At 37.3% G+C, this 27,945-nt stretch overlaps 1 protein-coding gene across 4 annotated transcripts; it reads left to right on the forward strand.

Moving 5' to 3' along the window:
* Nucleotides 1–27,869, forward strand: FAM91A1 (family with sequence similarity 91 member A1). Of its 4 annotated transcripts, none has more exons than XM_086741234.1 (24): nt 1–127; nt 1,844–1,928; nt 2,645–2,796; nt 3,691–3,748; nt 5,375–5,442; nt 6,908–7,021; nt 8,055–8,145; nt 9,678–9,740; nt 10,813–10,919; nt 11,688–11,726; nt 11,832–11,944; nt 12,873–12,991; nt 13,408–13,520; nt 13,723–13,809; nt 14,576–14,708; nt 15,401–15,549; nt 16,036–16,170; nt 18,326–18,439; nt 19,377–19,449; nt 20,729–20,878; nt 21,390–21,497; nt 22,015–22,138; nt 23,233–23,302; nt 24,686–27,869. In XM_086741234.1, exons 1-24 carry the CDS (start codon nt 56–58, stop codon nt 24,860–24,862), a joined length of 2,514 nt encoding a protein of 837 aa, XP_086597360.1. In that variant the 5' UTR covers nt 1–55; the 3' UTR covers nt 24,863–27,869. The 4 variants fall into 4 exon arrangements, with proteins under 4 accessions (XP_086597360.1, XP_086597362.1, XP_086597361.1 ...); XM_086741236.1 differs by lacking the exon at nt 1–127 and adding an exon at nt 1,412–1,481; XM_086741235.1 differs by lacking the exon at nt 1–127 and adding an exon at nt 1,462–1,548.
* The last annotated feature ends 76 nt before the right edge of the window (nt 27,870–27,945 follow it).

Raw genomic sequence — 27,945 nt, forward strand, 5'->3', positions numbered from 1 at the left:
GGAGCGCCTCCCGCTGGCGGGGCCCCGCGGCGCGGCCTGGCCTGGCCTCCTCGCCATGAACATCGACGTGGAGTTCCACATCCGCCACAACTACCCCTGGGCCCGGCTGCCGGCCAGCGTCAAGCAGGTGCTGGCTGGCGGGAGAGCACGGAGCGGGCTGCCGAGCTCCCGGTCCGGGGAAGCGGAGGACGGGAGGGCGGCGGGCGGGGAGGCGTGGGGACTCAGCCCGGCCTGCCGCGGGGAAAGGCGTGCGGCCCTGGCCACGGGGGCCGTGGGGTGCCTGCGTGGGGGGCGGGGGGGAGAGGGGGTGTGAGGAGAGGGGGGATATGGGGGCAGGTGTGGGGTTTTCTGTGGGGAGAGGGAGAGTATAGGGGGGTGGTGGGTCTGCGTGCGAAGAGAAGGCGGGAGATGATGGGGGGCGCGGCCCCTCTGTGGGGAGAGGGGGGATGTGTGTGTGATGTCTCTGTGGGGAGAGTGCACCGGGACAGGTGTCACCCGAGACTTTCAGAGCCCTGCGTTTCGGTAGCCAGGGAACTGTTGCAGTGAGTGGCTCGTGGAAGAGAAAACCTCATGAAATTTTGATTTGGCGGATTTAATGGGCCTCTGATAGCAGAGGACAGGTATTCTGTCAAGGCGAGAGGAGGTTCTCATCTCCCAGGTCGTATGCTGATTGAAAGCAGGTGCTGTTAAACAATTCCTGCTCTTGCCCAAAGGAAGGATGGGTAGTGGCTGCAGGCCCTGAGTTGAATTCCTTGAGTTTGAGATTTCAGAAGCTGGAAGAGGAACATGAAAGATAATTTCACTTTACCAGCTGAATGCCATACTGTTGAGTGTGTAATTCAGGACAGAAAATATACCAGTATTTAAGACATTATTTACTTTAACGCAACTTCTGGAATACTGTTTTGTGTACTTTAGTGTTAGAATAGTCCTTTAGTATTTTTGTACTTTGAGCAAATACTTGGATCCATCTTTGGATAATTAATCAATTATGGATCCTGTCTATGGAATGAGGTGCTTCTCTTCTAATACCTGATTCTGCTGTATGTGTACGACTTACTTGTTTGTCCCCTGTATGCATTAAACGATGTTTTTATTGAAGGATCTTTTTTAATATGAGCATCACTGAGGGAACTAGGAGAAGGGAATAAAAAAAAGACCCACTAGGAAAAGGTCGCTTGTTGCGAATGTTGAGTGGAAGAGTAATATGAAAAATTTTGACGGGACAGTTTTTTAAATAAGGCATTTAAAGCATCAACCAAAGTTCTCTTTTTTTTCTTCTTTCAGGGTAGCCAAGTAATGTGCTGTGCTTATGCCTTAATCTTGTGACCTAAGATCACTTGATTGCCTTACTTGTGTGAAGCTACAGCTTGAGCTGTTTCATTATTTAATTTTTTTTTTGCATTACAAGCTTCTTAGGTGCAGCAGTTGAAGCTTCACATGTCATTCACCATGCTTGGTTTGTGCTACACTAATTCTGGGTAATTATTCAAGTCTACAAGATGCTGAATGCTTGGTAAAATGCTTGATGCTTCTTATCTTCTAAAGGTAGTTTAAAACCTTTGAGAATTAGATGCTCCCTTTTTTTCTTATCAGAATGGTACTAGGAAAAAAAAAAGTCTAAACACTATTGCTTAAATCTGCATCCTGTGTAGAGAGACCTATTTAACTAAACATACTTTTGACCTCGTGCAGACACTAGGAATACTATTGCTGTGTAGAACTGAGGAGCCTCCGTGAGTAATGACAACTGCCTGCATGTGCTTCCTCGTAAGACATTTTGCGGTGATTTAGCTGAAAGGGATTTTGTCTGTGTCAGCTAAAAGGCCTTTGTGTTTTCAAGGGTCTTGGAAACTCTCAGAGGGAATATGAAAGGCAGGTCGTACTCTACAGCATCCGCAATCAGTTACGATACCGGAATAACTTAGGTGAGTAAAGAAGCCAAGTAGCTGCTAATTGCTATCTGATTCTTCTGTGTGGAAGCTTGTCTTTATCGTAAAACTGCAGTAACTAACCTTGTTCAAAAGTCTTTCCTTTCCTGAAAATAAATACTTTAAAATGATAAAACATCAAGAAACGATTTGATTTTTGAGTCCATTTGGCAGCTTTCCTAGCAAAGTACTCTGTAAGATTACTGAGTTGGCAGGTGGAACTGACTTCCTGCTGTAGTTATTGCTTTTCCAAGCAATTAAGAGATATTAACAGAGGATTTGACTAATAAAAGAAAGCCTGTCACTAGATGAGATGCAAACTGTGGCCCTGACTCACCTGAGCTATTGGCTCTGACTTGTTTGCAGACTTTCAATTTATTTTGCATTGTCTGCATCCGTTTGTCTTCCCAAATTAGATAATAATTTCACTAATTAAAAGATAATTTTCTACAGCCTGGATGATTTCTGTCTCAAAGGGCCACTTCCTGGTATCCTGTAAAATAAATCTGCTCTACTCTTGTGTTGTCCTTAAAGGTTCTGAGAGTACTTGTATCAGATATAAAAATCTTTGGATGCTGAATGCCCTGCATTCCTCCTTTGTTTTTCATTTTCTGTCAATTCCATTGCACTATTTTTAATCCTTTTGTTGTAACACTTTTTTTTTTTAATTGAACTTTATAGAACAGTGTAACTTTTTTTTTCTCCCCTTGTAGTTAAGCATGTCAAGAAAGACGAACGTAAATATTATGAGGATCTATTAAAATACAGTCGAGATCATCTCATGTTGTACCCTTATCATTTGTCTGACATCATGGTAAAAGGTCTGAGAGTAACGCCATTTTCATACTACACGGGCATAATGGAGGTAAGTACTAAACTGTGATGAGAATGTGTTGTTTTCTGTCCTGTGGATGTTGGTGATGGCCCTGTAATACATACGAGGCAGTGTCATGTAGTTTGTTTGGTTTTGGGTAGGGTCTGCTAACAAGTAAGGAAACAGTAAGGAAGCTTTCTAGAGAACTACTTGTACGTGCAGCTTTTTCCTTTCTGCCCCCATTAGCCTTTCAAGAGCTGGACTTTGTCATGTGGAACAGGAGTGGAACTCGCTCTGAGGCCACTCTTCCTCTTTTGCTGTTTGAGATTGTGACTCTTCAAACTGTAAAGGAAATAACTCATTCTGTTAGATTAATAAAACAAAGATAATTTCCGTTTTCAAAAACCAGCACATTTGAAGGTGCATTTTGTTTTGTTCTTTGTCAAAAAGGACACTTAACCATATTAGAAGCTTTTTCAAAAGCTTGAAGCGGATCCTTTTTTGTGACAACAAAGATGGTTCTGTTTTCTGTCTCTGTCTCACAACCTTCTTTTATTTTCATTGGCTATCAGAAGTGGTTTTTTTTTTATTTTGTTTATAATGATTGCAGATATAACAGATTAATTGTTAGCTTATTCTGTTATTACTGTTATCAATTCTGTGTGCTGATTTCTTTGTGAAGACAGATACAGAATTTTGCGTATTATTCTTTCAATTAGTGTTTTTCTTTGTAAAGCTTACTTTAAACAACAGTCTCATTTTTTATATATTTAACTGTGTGTAATGATTAATCAAGTAATTTGCAAGTTTGATAAGTCAACTGACTTGAATAGACTTCATTTCATTTTGTTCTTCAAAAAAAAAAAGAAGACAGGCAGAATTTTGGACCTACTTCTCTAAAACGTTGACTTTCTTGTTGCAACTAAATTTTCTTGTCTTTCTAAGGATATAATGAACAGTGAAAAAAGCTATGATTCATTACCCAACTTCACTGCTGCTGACTGTAAGTATTATCTAGTTGCATTACTGCCTTCAATGAGTTGTAGATAAGGAGCTTCTAAAAACTAATCTGTGGGCATCTGTTTGCCTGAACAGAAGCATGTGAAGGTGTAGAAGGATTTCAATAGTGATATTAAGGAGCGTGTGCTCTCTGTACCGTGTTCTGTCCGTATAGTCGGCACTGGAATTGGGCCACTTTGAGTACAGACAGGCATGTGCAAAACATTGTGCGGCTTCTGTTCTCGTTTGTGTTACATTCCTGTTTGCTTGGACTTCTGCGTGGAACCTCTTACTGGCTGTTGTGCATTAGCACGCTGAGCTACTGGTCCTTTCCTAGTGCAGTTTTTTTGGGGTTTTTTTTTTGACATGTGTTGGGCAGAAAGCTTTAGCAAGACACTGGAAGGCTGTTGAGACTCCTGTGGATTGAGGGATGATGTACCAGAAAATAGAAGAGGATGTAGCAGATGTTTTGTCCTTCTTTCTGTTAGACTGTTGTGGGTATGGATAGGAAGATTAGGAAAGCAAAAATATTGAACCTGGTGGAGGAGAACAGAGTAAGCAATAGCCTACTGGTAAGTCTTAGAGAGCAAAACTGTAAACTGCTGGCAGAGGGAGGGTGTTAATCAAACCTGCCACTGAGAAGTTATCCCTGGCTAAAGACTTCATTCCTCACCTTTGCAATGAGTTTATAAAGTTCTATTTAAGGGTAGTGTGTAGTCAGGTGAGAAGTAGCCTACAGGTTTTGGTTTTGTTTTTTTTACAATAATATTGTCAGTTAACTGTACTAATTTGCCTCTATGTAATGTTCACCCTGGGGAAACTTTTTTCTGCAGCACCAGGTAGCTTGTTGGAAATCCAGTGTTAGTCAGGAATATGAAGAGAAGAAAGGCTTCCCTGTTGTTTGTTTGTTTTGTTTTGTTTTTCCCCCTAGCAATTCTGTTGTTGCAGCAGCAGCAAGTCAGTGACTGTGGTATAATTAAGTATCTTTTTTAACATATTGTGGTAAAAACTAGTGTCAAACTAGAAAGTTGGAGTTAAAACTGAGACAAAATATGGGTTAAAACTAATTAGTAGTTTCCTAGTATCTGTTCATGATTCCTTAATGATTGAAGGCTAGAGATTACAGAATTAAATTTTGATTCATTTTAACTCAACTGTATCTTAATCGTCTTGCTTAGAGACCTATGTGGCCTTTTGTGCTCTAATTCTCAGTTTGGAGTTCTAATCCAGTGTGTGGTGTGGACTTTGTTAGGCGGAAGAAAAACTATCAACCAAAATCTGTTACAACTTTAGTCCTGACAATTTAAAGCATAGTTAATACCTGTTGATGTGAGTGTAGGAGGGAAAGGGGTTGGACTATTCCCTGCTGCCCTATCACTTGAGTGATACAGGATTTTTTTTTAAATATGTACGGAGTATATGAAAGGGGATGGATTCTCATTTTAGATACACGTGGTTCTCTGTCAAATTCAATTAGAATTGAATTTAACTTCTATAACTGTACTTTTATTCTAGGAAGAAGAGTAATTAAAATATTATTATATAAGTAGGTCTGATTCTTTAAAGAATGTTTTATGTATCTTCAGCTTAAACCTGTCTTAAGAGAAATGAAACCTTACTTATTTTTCAGGTCTAAGACTTCTTGGTATAGGAAGAAACCAGTATATAGATCTAATGAACCAATGTAGGTCTTCAAAAGTAAGTTTGTCTTTAATTTCCCTTCTTTTTCCTTACTCTTCCCTCTCCCCCCTCATGTTATTTAATAGGAAATGAAGAATGGAATAATTTCGTGGCCCTGGTTCGTTTAATAGGGTGGCTAATTGAGTGTGACATAGTGTATTACTAGTTATGTTGTGTTTCCTGAAGTTAATAAAGAGCATTTTCTTTAGCATACTTTGATTTTAAATTAAAAAGATATTCAGTGCTATGTTTTTCATGGAGTATTTTTTTATCTTCACTTTTAAGAGCTATACTCTATGGCACCAGATAACTAATGTTTCCTGGCCAGTGTAAACGTGAAATAGTGATACTCGTTCTGGAATAATTATTTCATGTTTCTATAGGTGCAGTTGAGAACAGAGTTTATTCTGGAAAGTCCTTCATATAGGTGTATATTTTTGTAGTATGTATGTTTTTCTCTAAGAGAATGGTAACGAGTCTGAACAGGCATCCTTGCATGTGAACAACACATGTGGAAAACATTGCAGTGACTGTTGATAGAAGTAGACCCTTTAGTTTGCAATAGCTCGTTTCTTTCTTCAGGAAACTCATAAGTGCTCTTGAAGTAGCTTCATTGTGCTTCTTCAACCAAAATATGAATCTGGTAGTGAGATAAAAAGTAATGGCTATACAATGGAAGATAAGCTATTTAGGTCTCTAAATAAACAGCATCCTCCAATTTTTTTCTTGGACTGGCATTCACTGTACTTCTTTAGCACCAGGCTTATTGAGAATGTGGGGTACTTTAAATGATAAAATAAATAAAATACGTTTCTAAAATGTGGGTTTTTTACAATCATAGACTCATAGAATGGTTTGGGTTGGAAGGGACTCTTAAAGGTCACCTAGTCCAACCCCTTGCAAGGAGCAGGGACATCTCCAACTTGATCAGATTGCTCAGAGCCCCGTCCAGCCTGGCTTTGAATGTTTCCAGGGATGAGGCATCCACCACCTCTCTGGGCAACCTGTGACAGTGTTCCACCACCCTCACTGTAAATTTTTTTTCCTTATATCCCTTCTGAAAATCATTGAATTTCTTTAAAGTACTCCATTTGTATACTTTATTTGCTGTGCTACCTTACCTGTTCGCATTAGAAAATATCATGAACAGTTTAAATTTGGACTTGATCCTAATGTGTTTGAGTAGTGTGATTTTTTTAATTGTGACACATACAAGATGGATGAAAATAAGGGTTTATGGGAAGATTTAACAGTATCAGATGTAAATAATTTTTTTTTTCCTTTCCACTTTTGTGTGATTTGAGAGAGGAGGGGAAAACTTATACTAAATGGCAAGGCTATTAGTATTTGTGTGTGTACAGTCTGTGAATATAATGTACTTCAAAATGGATGTTTATACAAATCATTTTATGTAAGGGTAAATGGCTGTCTGCACATGTGGAGTGCTCTTTATTACTATCTCAAATGGACTGTACCACTGCAGAAATTTTTCAGAAGGAAAACTGCTCATGATCTGTTACCTGTGAAACCTGTGGAGATTGCTATAGAAGCGTGGTGGGTCGTGCAGTCTGGCTACATCACTGAGGATGACATCAAGGTATTTTAGTATGGATTGCATCTCTAATTTTGTGTGAATACTGATAGTTCTTGGAAACAGGGGCTTCCTTTTGGGCAGAATACGCAAATATTATGTTGTGGATTTATAACAACGCTTATGGAAATAGAGATTGGAACTAATACAAATCATTGTTTTCTTTGTTGTCGTATTCTGCCCTCTCCCTCCTTTATACTTCCTGCACTACGTACAGTGCTGAGGTGGTTTTGTATCAACCAATCTTTGGTAACTAGTGTGCGTGATAATGTGCTTTGTAGGGAACAAGCAACAAAATGTGTCTTCTGAAGTTTTGTGTTTAAGTCCTGACAGCTCAATTTTGCCTGAATCCTCACCTTCAGTATAATTAGAATCAGAATGTTAGTGGACTTTATTTGATATGTTTTCATTGTTTCTGCTCCTTCTGTCTCCTTATTTTTTTCACTGTTTGCACATGGAAAAACTTGTGACCTGACTTAATGTTTCATCTTCATTCCACTTCCATTCTCACAGTTTCTTTTTACAGTCAGCTAATCATTTGATTTTGATTTAATTACTTCTCTGTAAGTCTTTTGTTTAGATTGGAACATATTTAAACCAGTGATGGAATTTTTTGTGGCTACTATATCTTGGGCAGTGGCTACTTAGATTCTGACATCCAGTCACCCCAGAGTAGCTAACCTGAAGCATGTTACTTTCATACTTTAATGGACTTGAATGGTTCCAGTTGTGTGGCTGAACACTCAGTTTGGAAGTTTTAAAGAGCAAACCTATTATACTATGGACTTCACTTGCCAAATACTTGTGCAATTAAATACCTGTCCTAGAGGGAACAAGAGTAAAAATGTAAGACTTTAACAGGAACTGCAGTGAGTTCTTCAGTGCAAATATTTTGATTGGGAACATGGGTACCTTCCTATATTCTTACATTACTTATGACTGGTTTGAGGCTGAAATGTTTGGGATTTTTTTTGAGTGGTACTGAGTAAGTTGTGTAGATTCATTTATACAAAAGACTAATGTGATTTCTTTTATCTAGATTTGTACTACATCGGAAAAGTCTGCTATTGATAAGATAATTGATTCAGGTCCTCAGCTTGCTGGTTCATTAGACTTCAGTGTAGTTCACAGTAAGTTTTTAATGAACATTTCTGTGTGTAGATCATGCTTAGTAAATTCTGAAAGCAGTGTCTGAAAACTAGGAATAAAACATGCAGACAACTGAAGCATAAGAGGAGGTGGAGGAAAATACTCAAGAGCTTGTACAGACTGCAGTCTAGGTCTTGTAAATGTTTTAAGTGAGCTGATAGCAGCTGTTGCTCTGTTATTGTTTTATTCAACAAATTCTTTAATTAGAAACTGTCAGTAAAGATTGTGGGGGGGAGGGGGGTGTAGATGAGGACAAGAGAAACTAAAATTAAAAATGTCAGAGCTGGTAATCCTGTGTGATAAAACTTCCCTCCTTACTGTTCGAAGGAGGAGAGTAGTTGTGATTTTGTACTGTTTGAACACTCGTTGATACAAGTAAGTTTGCATAGCTGACTATATGTCACTGCTGGTGCTGAACAGCAATTGTATCAGCATGGATTCAGGTTAGTTGTTGGTTTAATGCAGGCATTTTATTTAAGATCTGATTAGGGTAGTAATTTTACTAGATATACCACAGGTATGTCCACACATGCTATAACTGGCCTAAGCTCTGTGTGTGAGTGAATCATCCTGACAATACTACTTCAGATATTTCATAACGCTTCACCTGAAGGTTGTCAGTACGCTTCCTCTCTGCTGTAATGAATATGGTGTAGGTGGAGTGATCTTGGGTAACACCAAAGGGAACCACTGATGATAAATTTGGCTTTTTAAATACTGTGTAATTTAGCTTGATGCTATAAACCTTGGACTCTAAAGATAACCACACTGAAATGTTTCGCCCTTCCTTAAAAACTTCTCTCTGGCTAATCTAATCTGCAGAACTTGGTTGAAATGCTTAGTGCTCCAATCAATCTTATGTGGGGAAAGTGTCATTTAAAAATATACCATATTTGTCCTTATTGTATGCAATGTCTGTTTGTATCTGCTGCAACTTTGCTAATGCCTTGTGCTGAAGTACCCCAGAACTTATTTTTGCAGTTGTATAAAAGACTTTCTGTGAAGACGTGTGGGAAGGACAGGTGAGGACCATCAGAACCAATGTGATTTAGCTTGTATCTTTGCTACAAAGCGTGTGAGTTCCAGCCTGAGTTAGGGGTGAACCAAGATGTAGCCAGCATCCTCAGCTGACTAAGCTAATTCAGGATAAAACCACACTTCTTAACAGCACAGTGATGATGGTGAAAACTAAATTAACATTTAGGCAGGCACGCACTCATCTTTGTCCAATGTAGCTGCTTCTATCTGTGGTCTTTCTACTGTGCTGTCCTGAAAGCACTTGTAGAGCTCCAAGTGTACTGCATCAGACTGCAAGTAAAGAACTCTGGTTTAGGTGACACCTGTTTAATTTTAGAGGTGGTTTATTGATCCATGCATTGCAAATTAATATTCTACTGCAGAGAATATTAGGAAAAATTACTTTAAATTCTAAGTTGGCTGATGGGGAAGTCTACTTTGTATCATTAGTACTCTGGAAAATGTTTTTTTCTAAAATGTTCTTTTATTTATAAAGGTTTATATAACAAAGGATTTATTTACCTTGATGTACCAATATCTGATGACAGCTGTATAGCAGGTAAGTAAATATTTAAGGTATTATGCCTATGTTTTCTTGGTTTAATTTCAGTTATCCTGTAGTTCTGTCTTGGAAGCTGCTTATCTGTGTGCATGAGTTAGCTCAAGTGTTTTGTTTAAGCAATGAAATTTTTTCCTGACTAACTAGTTTCAGCCCTATTAAAACATTTGTTTTGTTGTAGATAGGATTTATTTCAACTGGAATTCTTAGATTATTTTGTATACATATTTAGGTAAGATGAGATTCTTTTAAAGAGTCATGGCAGGAATTAACAAGCACTCTCCTATATGTCTGTAATGTAAAGGAGGAATAGCATAGAGAAACATAGTTGACTTAGCAAAAAGGAAGTGGATTTTTGACTCCTATTTTCTAGACAGATGCAACTTTTTTTACGGATACTGGTTCCATCCTTCATGTCTCATCAGCTCAATTATTGTCATGCAATGTGTCTGATGTCTAATGTCAGAGCTTAAACTAGCACGGCATATGGCTGCCCATTGAACAACTCATGATGCTATGCTAGGTCTTGGGGGTTTCTGAATTCAGTGTAATCTGTAAAGACATAAATTGTTTGGAACCTGGTCATGCAGAAGTACCTGTCATTGCTGTAGTAGAGATCAGTTAAGTGAAAGTCCTCTAAATACAGTAAACTTACTGTTTAGGTAATAGCTTTAGGAGTCTCAGCTCTGGAGTGTGTGAGCAAGGTGGGTTTTTTGTATCCCACCTCAATCGGAGCCATGATTTAGTTATTACAAAATCATTTTATGGACTAGATGACGGGAAGCTCTCTATACTGGATGTGCTGGAGACTGCAAGGCTATGATGCGAAGTAGAGTGGTTTTAGGTTTTATAAGAAAACGCATTTACAACCATTACTTTTCTTAAGGAGTGGGAGAATTTTTAAATACCACGTATACTGTCTTTAGACTTTTATTCTTTGTGACTGGGAAATCCTCAAAATTACAGGTACCATGAAAACTGAAGTGTAAATGTATTTTTCCATTTTTATGCAGTTTCAGTTTAATAAAGAAATTTACCTAATGGTAATTTTGCAAGTAATTCTTCTTTTTAGTGCCCCCACTTGAAGGTTTTGTGATGAACAGAGTGCAAGGTGACTACTTTGAAACGCTCCTGTACAAGATATTTGTTTCAATAGATGAACACACTAATGTGGCAGAGGTAAGTGAAACTTAACCTGTGTCAGGGACATAGGAATACTGGGAAGGGCCCAAAGCACAATGCTGAAAATACTTAAGGCAGATCAATATAAAGTGATTTTATTTAGAGGTATTGCCAGGCTTAATATCCAACCTGTTTCTTTTGTCTTCAGTGTAGTTGTTATAGTGCTTCAGACTTGAAGGAGTACCTTCAATTCAGTGAAACAATTCCATCAGCTGGAATGAATTTAGTCATCCCTGTATAATGTAGACTATTTTATACAGGCTAGAACTGGAAAAGTCTATTTTGTTAGCATGAAATTAAAAAACAAAACAAAACTTTTTACTTTGTCGGTGAAAACATGCAAGCTGTTGGCTTAACATAGGAATGTAACTTTTGCATAAATACTTGTCGTTTTAGTATGAAAATGTTTTCATAAACTCTTATTCTCAAAACTTGGTGAATAAGCACGTGAAAAATACCTGTTAAATATATCCAGGATTTGTTTTCCTCTTTGTGTGTCTTGTGATATACGTGATCAACCTAGAAATCACACAGTGGAGATAACCTCATATTTCTTTTGCATGCTTTCAACTGGGACAATTAACTTCATCCCCTTTTTTCATCACTTTTGATGAAGATAAAATTGCTTCTACCAGTACAGACTGGGTTTAAAAATAAAGAAAACCAACAAAAAGATGCCAAAGCCCACAAGTAGTGAATTACTCTGTATTGTTAATACATTATTAATGTTGATATTTCTTTTTTTTCCTTTTTTTTTTTTTTTAGCTTGCAAATGTCCTAGAGATTGACTTATCTTTAGTAAAGGTATGTGTGTATAATACATCTATTAAACTTGATATCAAACATTCGCTGTCTTGCAGCCTTGTTTCATATAGCAATTACTGATTATGTGTATGTGTCTTTCTTCAGAATGCTGTGTCCATGTATTGTCGATTAGGCTTTGCTCATAAAAAAGGCCAAGTAATAAACCTGGATAATCTTCATGCATCATGGAAGAATGTTCCTTCGGTAAACAGACTGAAGTAAGCATCTTCATTCTTTCACAAGACACATTTTTTCTCATTGAAGAGAAAGCTTAGAACCAACATCTGATTGTAAAGCTGTTGGTTGCTTTCTTTGACTTCTGTAAAAACAAATCTCAGTTGACTTTCTAATGTGTATGATGACAAGAATACTTGAACTCTTTTTAATCTGAGGATAAGGAGTGGTAATTTACCCTGTAAATTCAATGTACTACTTCTGTTGCTGTTGCTTAGTGCTGGCTTTTTGATATTTAAATGCCTGGTTGCTCACTTTTGAAGCAGACAAGTGTGCATTTGCTTTAAACTCCTGGGGCCAGAAATAACAGCTGCTGCTGTGCTAGTACAGAGTCAGTGTCTCTTGGCACTGCTGTCAGTGAATAAGTACATAAAGTTTGCTTGCTTGCTGTCAGGTACCATTGCCATTCTGTCACTGACACTCACATACGTATATATCTAGATTAAATCCTGGGAAAGTGTTGTTAATACAACAAAGAGTTCTCCACATTGGAGTGCCAAGTTGCTTTAATTAAGAGTTCTCAGGCACTGTTAGTACAATATCTATTAAGCTGTTTCAAATGACCACTATGCCTGAGTTTTCTTTAATGCTAATTCAATCTGTAAGAAAAAAAAAAATCTTGCTTTGTTTCCCCGCCCCCCCCCCCCCCCACTGGATTCTTCTTCAGCGATGGTGGTTTGATCTTTTTTCAGATCTCTTTTTTCAAAATCTGTTATTTTCAAATCCTCAAACTTTTCTGCTGAAGCTAAAGCAGGAGTCTGAGGGACATCAAGCTTGACTGGTTTAGGGCTTAGAAGTACTGAAAGGCATGTATCAGGTATGCCTGTGCTTGGGTTAGTAGCACTGGAAGGCAGAGATACTTCTCTAATGCTACCGTGACCGATAGACGTGGATTTTAATTCACATTAATAGGAGTACTTTGGACCCTCAAAAGATGCTGCTATCATGGGACAGTGGGGAAAACAGAAGTCCTATACAGGAAGCTGGGTCATCAGCCACAGATACAGATACCAACAGTCAAGATGATCCAGGTTAGCACTAACAGTAAATTTTAATGCGTTAGGATCCACTATTTTTATATTTCTAGAGTGCCATAGACTGTAAAGGGGTCTAGAAACAAGTAAACGGATTGCGTAGATCCTTTTTTCATATAGAGTATACAGTGGGGGTGGTGGTGTCTACTTCTTGGTTTAAAATTTTTTAGCCAAATAGCTTTTTTTCTGAAGATTAGGCTGATCTCTATAATGGATATGTAATCACACAAAGATACCAACTTCTGAATTAAGTCAATCATTAGTTTATTAGTGATAAGGGAATTATCTTCTAGTCAGTATGGCACTAACTAATGGATTTTTTTTCTTCTTTTTTTAATAGATGTAACTTAAACTTGATTTTATTTTTAAATGAAACAAATGTGATCATGTATTTTCTTTTTGTTCTCTATTAGCTGAAACAGCCAGCGTGAGCAGCCTGAATCTGTCTAGTGGACACACAAAGCGTATTGCCTTCCTGTTTGATTCTACTCTCACTGCCTTTTTAATGATGGGAAATCTTTCACCAGTATGTTAAAATTGTTCAATGTATTATACCAAGAATAAATATGTAGAACTTCAAAATACTTTGCCTTCAATATAGTTCAGCTGTAATTATTTTTAAAAAACTTCTGTATTCTTTGTTGTTAAGAAACGTTTTTGCTTAATAGAACTTTTATTTGCCCATTCCATTCTCAAAGAATTAAGACAGTTTTGTTCTGTTGTTCCAGAACTTGAAAAGTCATGCAGTCACTATGTTTGAAGTTGGGAAACTGTCAGATGAGAGTCTTGATAGCTTCTTGGTGGAGCTGGAAAAGGTAAGCTGTTATATGTTTGACCAAATGTTTTTTCAGCACCTGAAGTGTTAAAGGGGCCAAAAAGCCAAGTGTTTTCTTTGTGTAAAACTGCTTATTTAGCAATACACTGATAAGAACAAGCACCTTATACCGAACCTAAGTGGTTTAGTTAAAATGTTTCTTATTCACAGCATTTATACCTCTAATGACTTGCCAGGACCACCGTGCATGTCTGTGAATGTGGTGAGTCTGGTGAGCAAAGTCAGTTCATGAACTACATTTCCCCTAGTCTATGTGTACACACACCTGCATTAGGGCTTGTTCAATGGAGATCACTTTCCTTTTAGTAAGGTGTTAATATTTCTGAAAGCCTGCACATCATTTTTGTAGGAAAATTTGACCATTACATGATGAAATGTTTAAGCTGTCCACCTTTTAAAGATAATTCTAGAAGGACAACTGTAGGATTGTGTAGGAAGACTGCTGTTAATTGCTGTATCATTTTATACCAGTCAGGATGACTGGAATATCTAAATCCTTTTACCTGATGACCGAGTCATAGTTCTGATTTATAGATGTTGACTTTGTGTATTTTTTGACTGTTTGACTGGCATGGCCAAGACTCACTCTTCATTTAATAGTTGCTGTAGATCACCTTTGTGTATAAGCTGCAGGGTTGTTACTCATTTACAAAGCTTTAAAATGCTAATTTGTTAATCTTTCCTGTTGTGTAATTGATGTTTGTGGAAACAACCTGCCACTTGTATGTATTTTGTTTCTTGCTTAGGTTCAAAGCACAGCTGAAGGGGAAGCACAGCGGTACTTTGATCATGCACTTACACTCAGAAACACAATACTGTTTTTGCGGCATAATAAAGACCTAGGGGCACAAGCTGTACAGCCTGATCAACCAAATAACGGTACTGTGAATGCTTTTGAGGAAATCCTTCTAAGTTTGTGTTTACTTATCTGCCATGGAATGAGCTTTCTGATTAAGCTGCTATTTCAGAAAGCAATCCATACCCTACTTGTTTACAAATATTTTGAAGCCAGAACGTAACTTTTTCATCATCCTTTGAGCCTGCATTATTACATTTGCCTGTTGAATGACAGATTTGGTTGCCAAGGCTTGAACTTAATATCCAAAGCAACAGTTCAAAACATAACTATGGCAAGACAAGCTAAACTTGAGGAAGAGATTGGTTTCAGATTTTGTGCTTCTGAATGCCCATAATAAAGGAGTCATTGTTTATTCAGAGTTATTCTTTCAAAGAAACATTTTTTCAAGTCATGAAAGGGAGTGTATTTGTCTAATGGGGGTAGGTTTTTTTAAAAAAAATCTTACTGAACTTTCTCAGTATCTCTGTGCTTATTTCCTGGGATCAGTTCATTGGTGAGAAGCAAGCTGTAGTTCTGTGCCAGAAAACTTTATGTGACTGGAATTGCTAAAATTATGTAAAAATCATTAAAATTCACCCCAGTAATTTAAAACTTAGTTGTGGAAAATATTATATTCATGGCCTAGTATGGGAGAATGGAGAGTCTGAAATCATATTTTGGGTTGTATGTTGCATCTTAAGTGATAATTTAAGAATCTTACGTTTTCACATAGGGTTTCCCTTGGACCTCTTACGATGTGAGAGTTTGCTCGGCTTAGATCCAGCTACCTGCAGCAGAGTTCTCAACAAAAATTATACACTACTGGTTTCCATGGCACCACTCACCAATGAAATTCGACCTATTAGCAGCTGTACACCCCAGGTGAAAAAATACTGGGACTTTCCCTCCCAGTATCTAGTAATATAGTATCTTCTTAATAGCTTTGTTTCAGATACATCTATCAGATGTCCCTTTTAAAGTGACTCAATTATTGGCATGTAGAATAGTATTGCAATTCATCTTAAAAAAAAAAAAGTCTTCAGTTAGGAAAAAATATGAATACTTTTAGTAGATTAAGTTTTGTTTAATTTATTAATATCTTGTCTGTTCAAGTAGAGCCAATGATAGATACTTTGTTTTTGAATTTACATTCATAGAATATACCGTACTATCACCTTTCTGTAAAGAGTCTTGCAATACAGGACTAAGTACCTAGAGTATCCTCAGTAGCAGAGTAATACATTTGAACTCCTGTGCTGCAAAACTAGACTTACATTTCTTTAAAACAGTTGATTCTTAAATTGTATCTGTACATATAAAAGCTGCAATTTTAAATTGTTTTTGATTTCTCGAATAATATCTCTTCAGCACATTGGACCTGCAATACCAGAAGTCAGTTCAGTTTGGTTCAAACTGTATATTTACCATATAACTGGACAAGGACCACCCTCTCTGTTGCTTTCTAAAGGAACACGTCTTCGAAAACTTCCAGACATTTTTCAGGTATCTTATGCATGAATTTATTCTCCATCCCTTCTCCAAATGTTTCAAAGATATGCTGTACACTATTTAGGGATAACAGTTAAGTCAGAGGTACAGTTCACTGTAGATTATGTACCTTTTCTAGAAGCAAGTTTTATGTAGCAGCTTGGTTTGTTTTCTTTCTAGGTTCTGAAAAAGTAATGCTACTCATGTGTCTCATCTTGCCACAATGTGACTCCAGTGTACTTGATGTGACCTCTTTCAATTTTAGTGTAAGATGTGATACTGCAGTCATTGTGAACTTAAGTTTGTAAGCCCATCCATAGAGTGTTACACAAAGGTGTAAAAGAGCTGTATCAATAGATAGACACCTAGTGTATTGTGCTTTTTCTAGTATCACACAAGAAAGGGCACCTCTATATATAACTTTGGCTGGTTTAGAAGATGGCTAAGATGATCACTTCCAGTTTGTCCACTGTAGAAGTCTGTGATGGAGACTTTGATGTTCTAGATGGTAATTCTTCCTGCAGTTTAAATAACAGAATAATTTATTAAAGGTTGCACTAGGCTGAACAAAAGGTCTTTGTAGCCCAGTAGCCTGTCTCTAGGAGTGGCTGGAAGTAGGAAGAATAAGCATGATATGTAATACTTCCTCTTAAGACCTTTCTAGCCCTCCTCATGTTCTGGTCTGGAACTTCCTGAGTTGTCTGTGATTGTGTGTATATAGAGGTTGTGACTGGAATTCTGGTCTCTGCAGTGATGAGTTGCGCTCCCAAATTCCTTCTAGCCTTGAATCCACCTAACTTTTTAGCATCCATGCCGTGCTTTGGTGAGGAGTCCCACAAAACAGTGCAGGTGATCAGCTCACACCTGAAAGGCTTCAGATGCTGCTTTCTCCCATTTTGTCTCTGAGATGCTAATAAGGACAAATGTGCTACAAAGGAGTACTGTTAGGTATTCTGTGTACTAGGCAAGCCTAGATGGAAGTAGCCATGGCAGCTTCTAAACTTGCCTGAACCAAAAATCATTGTATCTATTGAGTTTGCAGATGCTTAGCAGTGTTTGGGTCTTGTTGCTCACAGTGTCATTTGTAAAAATAATATTGTTCCAATTTATAATTGCAGAGAGGCCTCTACAATTTTCATTTCATCCTTCTGAGTAGATACTGGAGGAGCTAAATGTATTAAAATGGTATGGAGACATTCAGAGAGGGATGTGCATTCTTTAGTGTGCTTACATCAGCAGTCATCTCTGGCTCTAGGATTTGTAGATGTACTTTCTGTTCCTCGAACTTCTTTCATGTGTCCTTTCCCTTCCTGATTTAAAAAAACCTTTGCTTCTGAGACTTACTTTAATGTAACATGGGATTAAATGAGTCAAGGCTTTTAAAGCAGGAGGCATTTTGTAAGGCCATTGATGATAAGCTTGATTCAAACCTTAGTCTGTCATTAGCTTAAACTGCCAGTAAATGTATGGACTGTGCACTTTTATTAGCAGAAAGCATTCAATGTGGTAGCCTTGGAAAACTTCAATACTGCTTGAATCTCAGTGTTCTGGTAGGTCGGGCTTTCTTGTACCAACTGATCTCCCATTGTACACGTTCACAAACTTATTGGACCTTTTCCTCTGTGCGCGTATATGAATGCTTCTGTCCTGCTACTGTTTTGCAGTGTCTTTTTTTTTTTTTTTTTTTTAGGGAACTGTCAAGACATTTCTAGAAATCCTATGAATATGCAGGGAAATCTGATTATGAAAACTGAGAAACTAGGAAATTAGTTCCCAGTCAGTGTTCTTGTCTTCCTGTCCCTCCCACTTGGATAGGTATTTTGGGGACTGATACATCTTTGTTCTCTGTTGACAGTGTCAGTTTCTCTAGCTTATATTTTGCTTTTAAATTTATGTGGGATTATTTTCATCTCTATGTAGCTCTACAGGAATTGGTGGCAGATGTCTCCTGTTCAAAATAGCATCTTAGCTTTGAGCTTGGCAGACTTCTGTCTTTACCGGGGATATGAACATGAGTGATCCTTGGTACAAAGTATAACACTGCAGATTTGCAGTTACCTATGGTAACTTCCTAATTGGAATGATATGCTAATGCCTAACTCTAGTATTTCACTTTATGTGCTTGGATAGCCCATTACTACTGTAAATACTCTTTATTTCTCTTTTCTAGGGTTATGATCGCTTACTAATAACGTCATGGGGTCATGACCCAGGAGTAGTTCCTACTTCAAATGTGCTCACAATGTTGAATGATGCTTTAACACATTCTGCTGTTCTAATTCAGGTACTAAGTGCTCTGTAAAAATGATGAAAACATGCGTAATTTTTTGAGTTAAGATGTTACATGGTAGAGGAGATTAACAATGTAGGAGAGCTATGCTTTTGCCAAGAGCAGAAAAATGTTTAGCTTCTGTAGCCGGTGCTGGTATGATTCAGTGGCGGTTAAGACATAAGTTTTGAACTGAATGCATATTATGTATGCATTATTGTATTATGGGAAGACATAATAGAGTTTTGATAGCTAAAAACGAGATGTGGATTTGTGAGAGTGGGGATATAGGAAACTAGAATGAAAGTGAAAAGCCCACAAGCTTTTTGTACAGCACTGGTATAAGGTATCTGGAGGTATGAACTGTTATTCGAGAAATGAGCTTTTTCAGAGTGCTTGGTATTTAGCTCTTACAGTAAAGTATGAGCAAAACATGCTTTTTATCACGAACAGCAGAAATAGAGTGCGTTTGTCTATTTGGGAGAAGTAAAACAGCCTCCTCTTCTGTTTCTTTAGTTCAACTGAACTCTCTGAATTAATCATTCAAATAAATAGGAGTTTAATATTGTAACAAACATTAAATTACACATTCTCAAAGCCCTTTTGTGGTAGCCTTGACTGCTCAAAAATGTTCTGTACTTGGGGGTGGAAACTCCCTTTTGCTCCAGAAGTGCTCAATGGTTAGGAAATCTGTTTATAACCAGTAATTGGAGAGAAAAATTGCTCCTCTTCACTGAAGTTTGACTTTGTTGTGTTTACTCACATGAATTTTAGACGGGAGGACAGGGTATCTTATTTAATTACTTATTTCAGCTACGTGAGAACTTTAATGTATAAATACCTCCATCTGCTCACTTGTTTCATGGACGTGACTGATACTTAACTAAAAATAGGACTAAGCTAAGCTGATGAGTATATTTTTCTGTTCCTAATTTAATTTCTTGATGTTCAGGGGCATGGCATGCATGGAATAGGAGAAACAATGCACATACCTTTCCCATTTGATGAAGCTGAGCAGCAGGGAGGTAACTGACTGTCTTTAATGTAATCTCTACACAACCATATTTAATTTTCTTGCACATTACCTTGTGCAGTAAGGTTGCAATAATCCTTCTGATACAAGTTTTCTTGGATTTACGAGTCAAGTTAGATGAGAAAATTGAAAGAATATTTAAAAGAATATTTAAATAGTTGACAAGTCTGTTCTGAGCTTAAAGATATGGTCTTCTCCTTTCTATCCTCTCTGTCCTGATTAGAATGTGTTTTCTGGCCTCTCTTCCCTCCTAGCACAGATGTAAAGAAGTAACTTCCACAAACACTTCTTTCTTTGTGCGTACTTGCATATTAACTAGCATGTTTATTAATTGCATACATAAATCTTCCATATATTCTATTCAGCATCTCTCAACTGTCAGACAGGTGAGACCAAAACTGAACAAACTTATCTTGATTAATACCACTAGGAACTGTTAATGGAGGCTTTTTTCCCAGGAAGAGCTTTGCTAGCAGAATCTCCTATTCCTTTAAAGACTGCCTAGCTCAACTGATTTTAAAAGGCAGGAATTAACAAGTTGTGAAATACTCCTTGATGAACAGGACACAAGCTTTGCATAGTTGGGGCCATAGCCTTCCTAACTGAGAGCTGTCATAAAAGTATGAATTTCCAGACATGAAACCTAAAATTATTTAAGCTACCACTTAGAAAAATCTGGGCCGACTAGAAGGAAAGCTGACTTCCTAATTAAGTTTTTACTATGTTCAAAACAAATTACTCTTATATTTGCTCTCTCTGGGATGTCTGTTTTCTTCAGACTTGATGCTAGGTGAAAAATCTTGAAGGTAGAATATTGAAGTTCTAGCATGAACAACTCAATTTTGAAACGCCTTGTTAACCTCTAATACTGTATTGTAATTCTTCAGAATTTCAGATACGTGGAACATGTATCTTGTATTGAATTTGCCATAAAAGACTGGCACTGAAAGAGCTGGACATCTGATTCCTAGCTGAACCTTGCCATCTCTGCTGTCTGTATGTGTCTGTGTGTGAGAGAGAGATCGTCTTCTGTTTGTATTTTTCTTTCTCCTTGGCTCTTTTATTGTACTATAAAATACCAGTTAGTGCTTGGTGTGGGAAGACTGTGATCACTTATGTGTTATCCCAGATCTACCAATGTGATCATTAAGATGGACCATTACAAGAGAGAAAAATGCAGATAAAAAACTTAGCCTGACCTAGAGATGAACTAAATGGATATGGAGAAGGCTTCTTTTAAAGTAAGCTGGAATATGTTTGTTTTCTACTAGACTTCTCTCGTGTGAACATGGGCATTCATGCAGCTTTAAAAATACTGAGAAACAAAGTAGACTTGCAGCATTTTTGTGGCTATGTCACTATGTTGAATCCTTCAAGTCGGCATGCTAACAGAAAGCTGAGCGATGCTTCTGATGGAAGAGGTTGGTTACCAATAATTGTTGCTTGACTGTGTTCCCTTAATTTTGCATACAATCACTTTAGGAACGGTGAACAAAGGATTAAGTTCTTTGGTTTGGAGCCCTACGAAATACTATCCAACACAGATAGGAACCCATTTTATGTGTAAATCTATTGGCAGTAGGCTTACTTCCTAACTCTTCCTTGCAGCTAGCTCAGAAATAGCAAATACAGACTGAAAAATCACTGGAGTAGAACAATCAACAGAATAAAAAAATAATCTCAAAATATTCAAAGTAAATGGTGTGATTTTTATATGTCAGAAGTTAATTTTTCCTAAGTGTATTGAGGATCCCTAAGTGACTCTTTAGTCCTAAAATGAGAAAATGAGTCAGGCCCTATGTTTCTCCATATCCCTTCCTCCAGTTTTATAGCTGTCTGGTCTTTGCGTAAAGCTTGTCATGTTCCTTACACCAGATGTCAACTAAATTTATATTCATCTACATGTTTATTTAAGAATTACTTTACCTTTAGGAGAGGCTGAACTGACATCAGGATCTGATGTAAATGGGAGCACAGAATCATTTGAGATGGTAATAGAAGAAACCGCAGTGGATTCTGCAGTCAAGCAAAGTCTTGAAGGTAAAAACATGACAAATGGCTTGTACTAAACACTTTGAGTTCAATGAGAGATCTTGTTTTTTAAGGATCTGAACACATTGTTTGATAATTGTCTGGGACAAGTGTAACACTAACCATTCTTCCTCCTTAAACTTCAGATTCCCTTAAATCATAGTGTCATAGAATGGTTTGGGTTGGAAGGGACCTTTAAAGGCCATCTAGTCCAACCCCCCTGCAAGGAGCAGGGACATCTCCAACTCGATCAGGTTGCTCAGAGCCTCGTCCAACCTGGCCTTGAATGTTTCCAGGGATGGGGTATCCACCACCTTTCTGGGCAATCTTGTGCCACTGTTCTACCACCCTCATTACCCAGTGTTCTACCATCCTCACCCAAATCTTTGAGCAGTTCAGTAAATGTGCTATCTTAAAAAGTATGGACTGTCCAGTGTATCCTGATCTGAGATAACTGATTCTGGGGTCAATATTCTTGCTTTGTCTTTTCTTAAAAATTGGTTGTATCTTGGTTTTCTTTCTGTAGTACACACAACAGAACTGGAATGGGTTCCCCTGGAATTATGCTTTGGCATTCCACTCTTTAGCTCGGAGTTGAATCAGAAAGTCTGCAGAAAAATTGCCACTCATGGATTATGTAGAAAAGAAAGGTGAGTTGTAATTTATCAGGTACAGGTTTAACGCTTTGTATGTGTTATATCCAGAGCTTCTGTAAAAAGTGCTACCTACAACTCGATGACTATAATAACTGAGCAGAACTGAGCTAAGTTTCATAGAATACCTAATTCTAGTTTGCAAGGTGGTTACTTTTTGACTCATAAGTACCAACTATAATGTACAATCTAGTAGTCCTTAGTTGTGGTAAGATTAAGATTAGGCTGTTTTTATAGTTTCTGCAAGGTGAAAATTAATTCTTTGTAGTAAACTGTCTATGAACAGATCAGGAAAAAAAGGTAAATTTGGGTGCCTTTCTACTCATTTCCCCTTCCTAGCATAGCACAGGCTTTCTTTCTTTGTCCGAACCATTTCAGGGTGGAAGGGGAAGAAGCTTGCTGGTAATGCTTTAATGTAAAATGCATTTAGCTCTTGTGGAAATTTTCTTTACTATTGGTATGTTATTACTAAGTTTAGTCATGGCTTATGATCAAACTGTCTTCTGCTTTTCACTGTAGCTTTTCTTTATGAAAGGTTAGTCTTTCAACAATGGGATTATTTAGGTTTCTTTCTTTTGTTTGGGGTGGTTTTGTTTTTTGTTTGTTTTTGTTTTTTTTTCCATAGGGCATGGTTCTGCAGACCAAAAATAAGGCTACTTGAAAACACGACTTCAGGATTTTATTATAGTAGTTGACCTGCTTTTTAACAGTGTGTCATCACTAATCTGCTTCTTAGAAGTCATGTTACCAGACTGTCCTAGATAAGCATGAGACATAATAAAGTCAATATATTAATATCTTAGGTAAAATAGCATTTTTTCAATTGCAATAGTTCCACTTTAGTGCTGTGTAAATGGGAGGGAAATTAGCGTTTAGCTGACTAGACTCAAGAGCAGAGCCACCTCTTCAGTGATGACCATATTCTCAAGCTTTCTGTGTGAAAGCCTTTGACTTTGTCACATGATGAGAGGTACTACTGGAGTGACTTGTGAGCAAGTTACTATGGTGGTACTTTACTAGTAAAAAGTTGTACACCTTGGACATAGCTTCTTCTCTTTTTTTTTTTTTTTTTTTTTTTTTTTTTTTGACAGCCTTCAAAAACTCTTGCATTCCAGTAGAAAGCTGTCTCTTCAGGTCCTTAATTTTGTTCATTCATTCCAGGTAAGGAGCAAAATCCAAATGTAAGTCATTCTGTATGGTCTGTCATCCCTTTTTGCCCTCGTACTTGCCGTTCTTGCATCTATGGAAACATACATGGTTTGCTTTGTTTGTTTTTTCTTGAAATGGTAACTGTATTAAGATCATTATCAACCTCAAATTCTAGTGGTAGCAAAAAGTGAGTACTTCCCTATCCCTTTTCTAGCCTTATTTAATATTTATCTCTCAACTTCTGTGGTTGCATCCTGTGTGTAATTAGTTTCATTGGTTTTTTATAAGACTTGCACAGCAAAATTGTTTTTCACTTCTTCACAGCCTATTCTACTGGCTACTTGGTTGCTTCTTAGATATGTTAGGAATATTTGCTTCAAACCATAGATATGCTAATCTTTTGAGATTTTATCTCAAGTAAATTGTGTTCCCTTAGGAAAAAATAAAATATATTAACATGTATTTCATACCAGTTGCTTTTTGCACTTGTCCTAAGATCCTCTACACCTTGGTGTTGAATTAATATAAATATGTAAAACTGCCTACTCTGGGAGGATTTTTTTAAGAGCGTAGGTAGAGAATAAGGGTCTTTTGCAGCAAGCAAGGAGGAATACCAGATCTGGAGCCTGGAAGTGTATCCTAGCAAGGCATGTCCACATGTAATATGGAATCTTCTTAGCCGCTTATGTCTTATGATACTTTTCTCTAAAATTCTGTCTTTTCAATAAGGTAAGGAACTTGCAGGTTACTTAACCAGGTAGTATTATGGATGATGTGATCCTGAAACTGCCTCATCAGGAGAATGTTGGAGATTCCCAGTAGGTTTGAAGCCTTGAAACCATCTGTCAAACAGTCTCAAGTGACTCCTGTCCTAATCTTTAGATGTTATCTGAGATACACTTTTCTTGATCATGATCATAGAGAGAGGAAAAAAAAGAAGGTGCTGAAGTGATTTTTAAGCTGAGAAAACCAAACTTCTGGGAAATAAAACTACTCAAAATATGGTCAAGTCAATGCCTCCAAATATATGTATATCTCTTAGCACAGTGTGGGATAAATAGCAATACGATAGCAGTTCGGAAGATTTTGTAGCTTTACATTCATTTTTCTAGGTCTTTCCTTCATTTTTAATCCTCAGACTTCCCTGAATGTTTCTTGGAAGCCAAATAATGCACGCACAGGTGCAGCTAAGGCAACTGTATGCATATTTCATGCTTACCTTTGTTTATTCTGTTTTTACTTCCGTAATGACTTGATATTTATTGGATTAAAGTAACACACTTGAGAAACACTAAGTGTATTTGCAGATTAGATTAGCCTGTCATGTTCTACCTGTTTAAATCCTTTGCGGTTTGCCTTGTTTTTAAGACACTTTTTTCTTCCTTCTGCTTTTAGGAAGGCATTTCAACACTGGATCAGCTCCATGATGCTGGTTCTTCAAGTTCACTTTTGCAGCCTATTTCTTCAGATATGGGTGTTCCACTTCCTGCCAAGAATCTCATCTTCAAAGAAGGTGTATTGTCTGAATGGAACGGATGGTCCCCTTCCTCGGTTTTTTCCAACCATACCTAAGGAACATGTCAAATAGGGGTTCTCATGCATTGATCACTAAATGCCTTTCTTCTATTATGGTTAATTCCTAGTGCCAACCACTAAGAAGTGTACTGCTGCTGCAGCATAACCCATGTAAAAGTAGTGTTACAAAAATATGTTGTGTTGCAGTATTGGGAAAGTGCTTAAACCGTCTAGAACTCGTTACTCATTACTGCATATCTTGCTGCAACAGAGAGCTTTTTAGCTGTCAGCACTATTTTTACCTTGAGACAATCTTTCTTTTATAATTAAACACACCCTTTCTAGGCTTTCTGATGATTGTTAAATTTCTATGCTGTCACCACAAAATTGCAATAGTAGTTTTCTATGTTCATTACTCAGACATAAATTCCGTTTAGTTTTGTACTGTATTACTGAAAATCTGTATAAAGGTAAGAGATTTGGCTCTTCCTCTGAAAGCTCAGTGATACCAACTGTTTAAAAAAAAAAAAGTATCATGGTGATATGGGGCATTAAGAATTGTTGAATTCTGTAGTTCAGCTTCACACTGGGGCCTTGACAAATCAGTACAAAAGAAAGATTTGATGCTTACTGGAGGCCGAGTTAGTGCGGACTCAAAGGCCTGCTGATGACTTAGGGCCACTTTGAAGATGAGTGGTGCACTTTTATCTCTGGCAGAATTTGATGGAGGTGCAGAATTCTGGAAGGGCTGAAGTGGTCGGCTCTGTTCATGGTGTTCTTTGTAATAATGGATTCATCTTGTGTGATGTGTGAAACCAGGAGTGTTTGAGATTTGATCACACTAGGAGTTGGTCTGGTTTCAAAAGCCTCTTCAAGCCTTTTGAAGCTGGTGATGATTGCTGTGGGAAAACTCCTGATGTCATAAGTTGAGTTTAAGGTAGATAACTGGATCTGTTCTGTTGATTAATGTTTGAGAGAACAGAGCTCTTGATTTTTCAGATGACAGTTATTAACAAAGGAAGATAACAGCAAAGGATGTGTAGGTAGAGTGTTCTCTGGATCTGTTTTCCTTGAACCATTAGCTGCTGATTATGACAAACAACAGTGAGCTGTTTCATCTAAAATCATGTTCTGACTCTATTTGTATGGGATGATTTTATGTAGTATGATTTCATTTTGTTTATATTGGGCACTAAAAACTTTTTTTGCCAGCTTAAAAAAAGTCTGTCTCATTTAGCACACAAGGAGAACAAGAGCTGTAAAATGTTACGGCTTTTAACCCAGCTATCTAAAGTACTCTGCCAATGCTCTTCTTTACTGGAACTGCCTTGTTTTAAATAGTCATGATTAAAAATGAGACTTAACTATCCTGTCATTACTAGTCTGCAATAAATAGTGAGCCAAGAGTCTGTGGCATAGATGATGCTGGACAACAGCAAGGAGAAAAATGGCAACATTTGTGTTTGTGTCTTGTTCTGTATGGTTATAAGAAAAAACATGACAGAAGTTTGAAAAGGACAAATATACCACGATAGGATAATGCAATGGCTTCAGTTACAACTGTGAAAATTCCTTTCTTTTTTCCTTTGATTTATATACATTCCTAAAGTGTAAATGTGGGACTTGCACTCTAAGAAACTAGAAGTCTGTAGTTCTTCAGTTTGCTCAGCGCTGTTTTCTTACATCTGTTTTGGTTTTGTATTTTGCCAACAGCAGCTGGACTTAGTATTCTGCATATATTACAGAGCTAGATTACCTATATAAAGTTGATAATTTAGCCTACAGTGACTTTTTTACTGGATGTGCATACTCTCTCTGTAGTGGTTTTTTTAAGTTGCCTTATTTCCTTCTGAAGAGGAATTGGATGTCAATCTGCTAGAAATGGCAGAGGAAACATTTACTGTGAGAATTCTTATGTGGAGATAAAGCCAGTGTCTAAGCACTGTAGAGGAGGTAAGCAGTAGATGATGGCTTACACTTTCAGTACTATAAATGTTACTTAAGTGCTACAGTGAGCTGTAGTAGATGAGCTAGTTTGGCGTATTGTATAGAATTTTGCCATGCGCTGTCTATACTTGTATGTAAGGTGAGGATAGTGCAAGTTGTATGGAAGTTTGAAAATGGATGAAAATTTCTTGTTCTCACTACATGTTCTTCAATGTTACTAAGTGAAGGATACCCTTTGTTACTAGGTTGTCTAAAGTAAAATTTCTAAATAAAAGTAGTCAGCTCATCAGAGTTTAATACCCATAAATTTACAGTTAATGTACAGTTAATGGTGAGAATTACAGATATGTTGCAATTTTTTTTGGTTGTTTTAGAACTCAAGCCACTCTAATTTAGGTGCTTCAGCACTAGTTTAGGAGCTTAAGCATTCAAGTCTGCATATCTGAAGTTTACTGAATAGACTGCAACCAAAGAAGTCCATAAAATACCTGAAACTTTCCTACAGCTCCAGTGCTTGGGATGGTCCAGAGGCTTTACTCAAAGTATGTGACTTTTGTTTTAAATGTGATGTAAAAATAAGATCTCAAAGATCTTCATACCAAAAGAATCTATTTTATATTGTATTGCAAATAAAGACAAATTAAATCAATTTTTTTTTTCTTTAGGTAATTTTATTGACAATGGGGAAAAAAATCACATGCGTTACACGTTGTAAAGCTATTTTAAGTTTGTCTTCAGCAAGATTTTTTAACTCGCAGAAGAGAGGTTAGCTTTGTGCTCTGGCACAACCCAAGTAGTATTAATTCTAGATTAATATACTGGAAGATGTTCAGGAGCCAACTAGAAACTGTCCTATATTTGTTTTCACTTTTTTTGAACATGACTTATTATTTCACAGTTCTTTTTTTCTATCATTGCTCTAAAATTTTTTTCTTGTTCACTGTTCCAAATTGTTTGTATTTTGAAGGTTTTAAAGTATGACTGTACCTGAATACAGTTGCACTCTTCTAGTGTGACGTTGTTAATATTATACATTGAATTGTACAAAGTCTGTGTTCAGTTAAATGATTGGCACACTGTAACAATTGTTTACAAATAAACTGGTGTAGGTCAAACCGTGTGCAGAATCCTTCACATGCAGTAGTTTTCTTCTTGGGCACAGCACTAAAATGTCACTATGTTACTCTGTTGTT

Source organism: Chlamydotis macqueenii, chromosome 2, assembly GCF_036417535.1.
Source record: "Chlamydotis macqueenii isolate bChlMac1 chromosome 2, bChlMac1.mat, whole genome shotgun sequence".
NCBI classification, from domain to species: domain Eukaryota; kingdom Metazoa; phylum Chordata; class Aves; order Otidiformes; family Otididae; genus Chlamydotis; species Chlamydotis macqueenii.

Coding starts and splice junctions, on each gene's coding strand:
- FAM91A1 (XM_086741234.1), top strand. CDS start 56: ATGAACATCGACGTGGAGTTCCACATCCGCCACAACTACCCCTGGGCC. Junction 3,749..5,374: donor CAACTTCACTGCTGCTGACT/GTAAGTATTATC, acceptor CTTATTTTTCAG/GTCTAAGACTTCTTGGTATA. Junction 23,303..24,685: donor ATTTTGTTCATTCATTCCAG/GTAAGGAGCAAA, acceptor TTCTGCTTTTAG/GAAGGCATTTCAACACTGGA.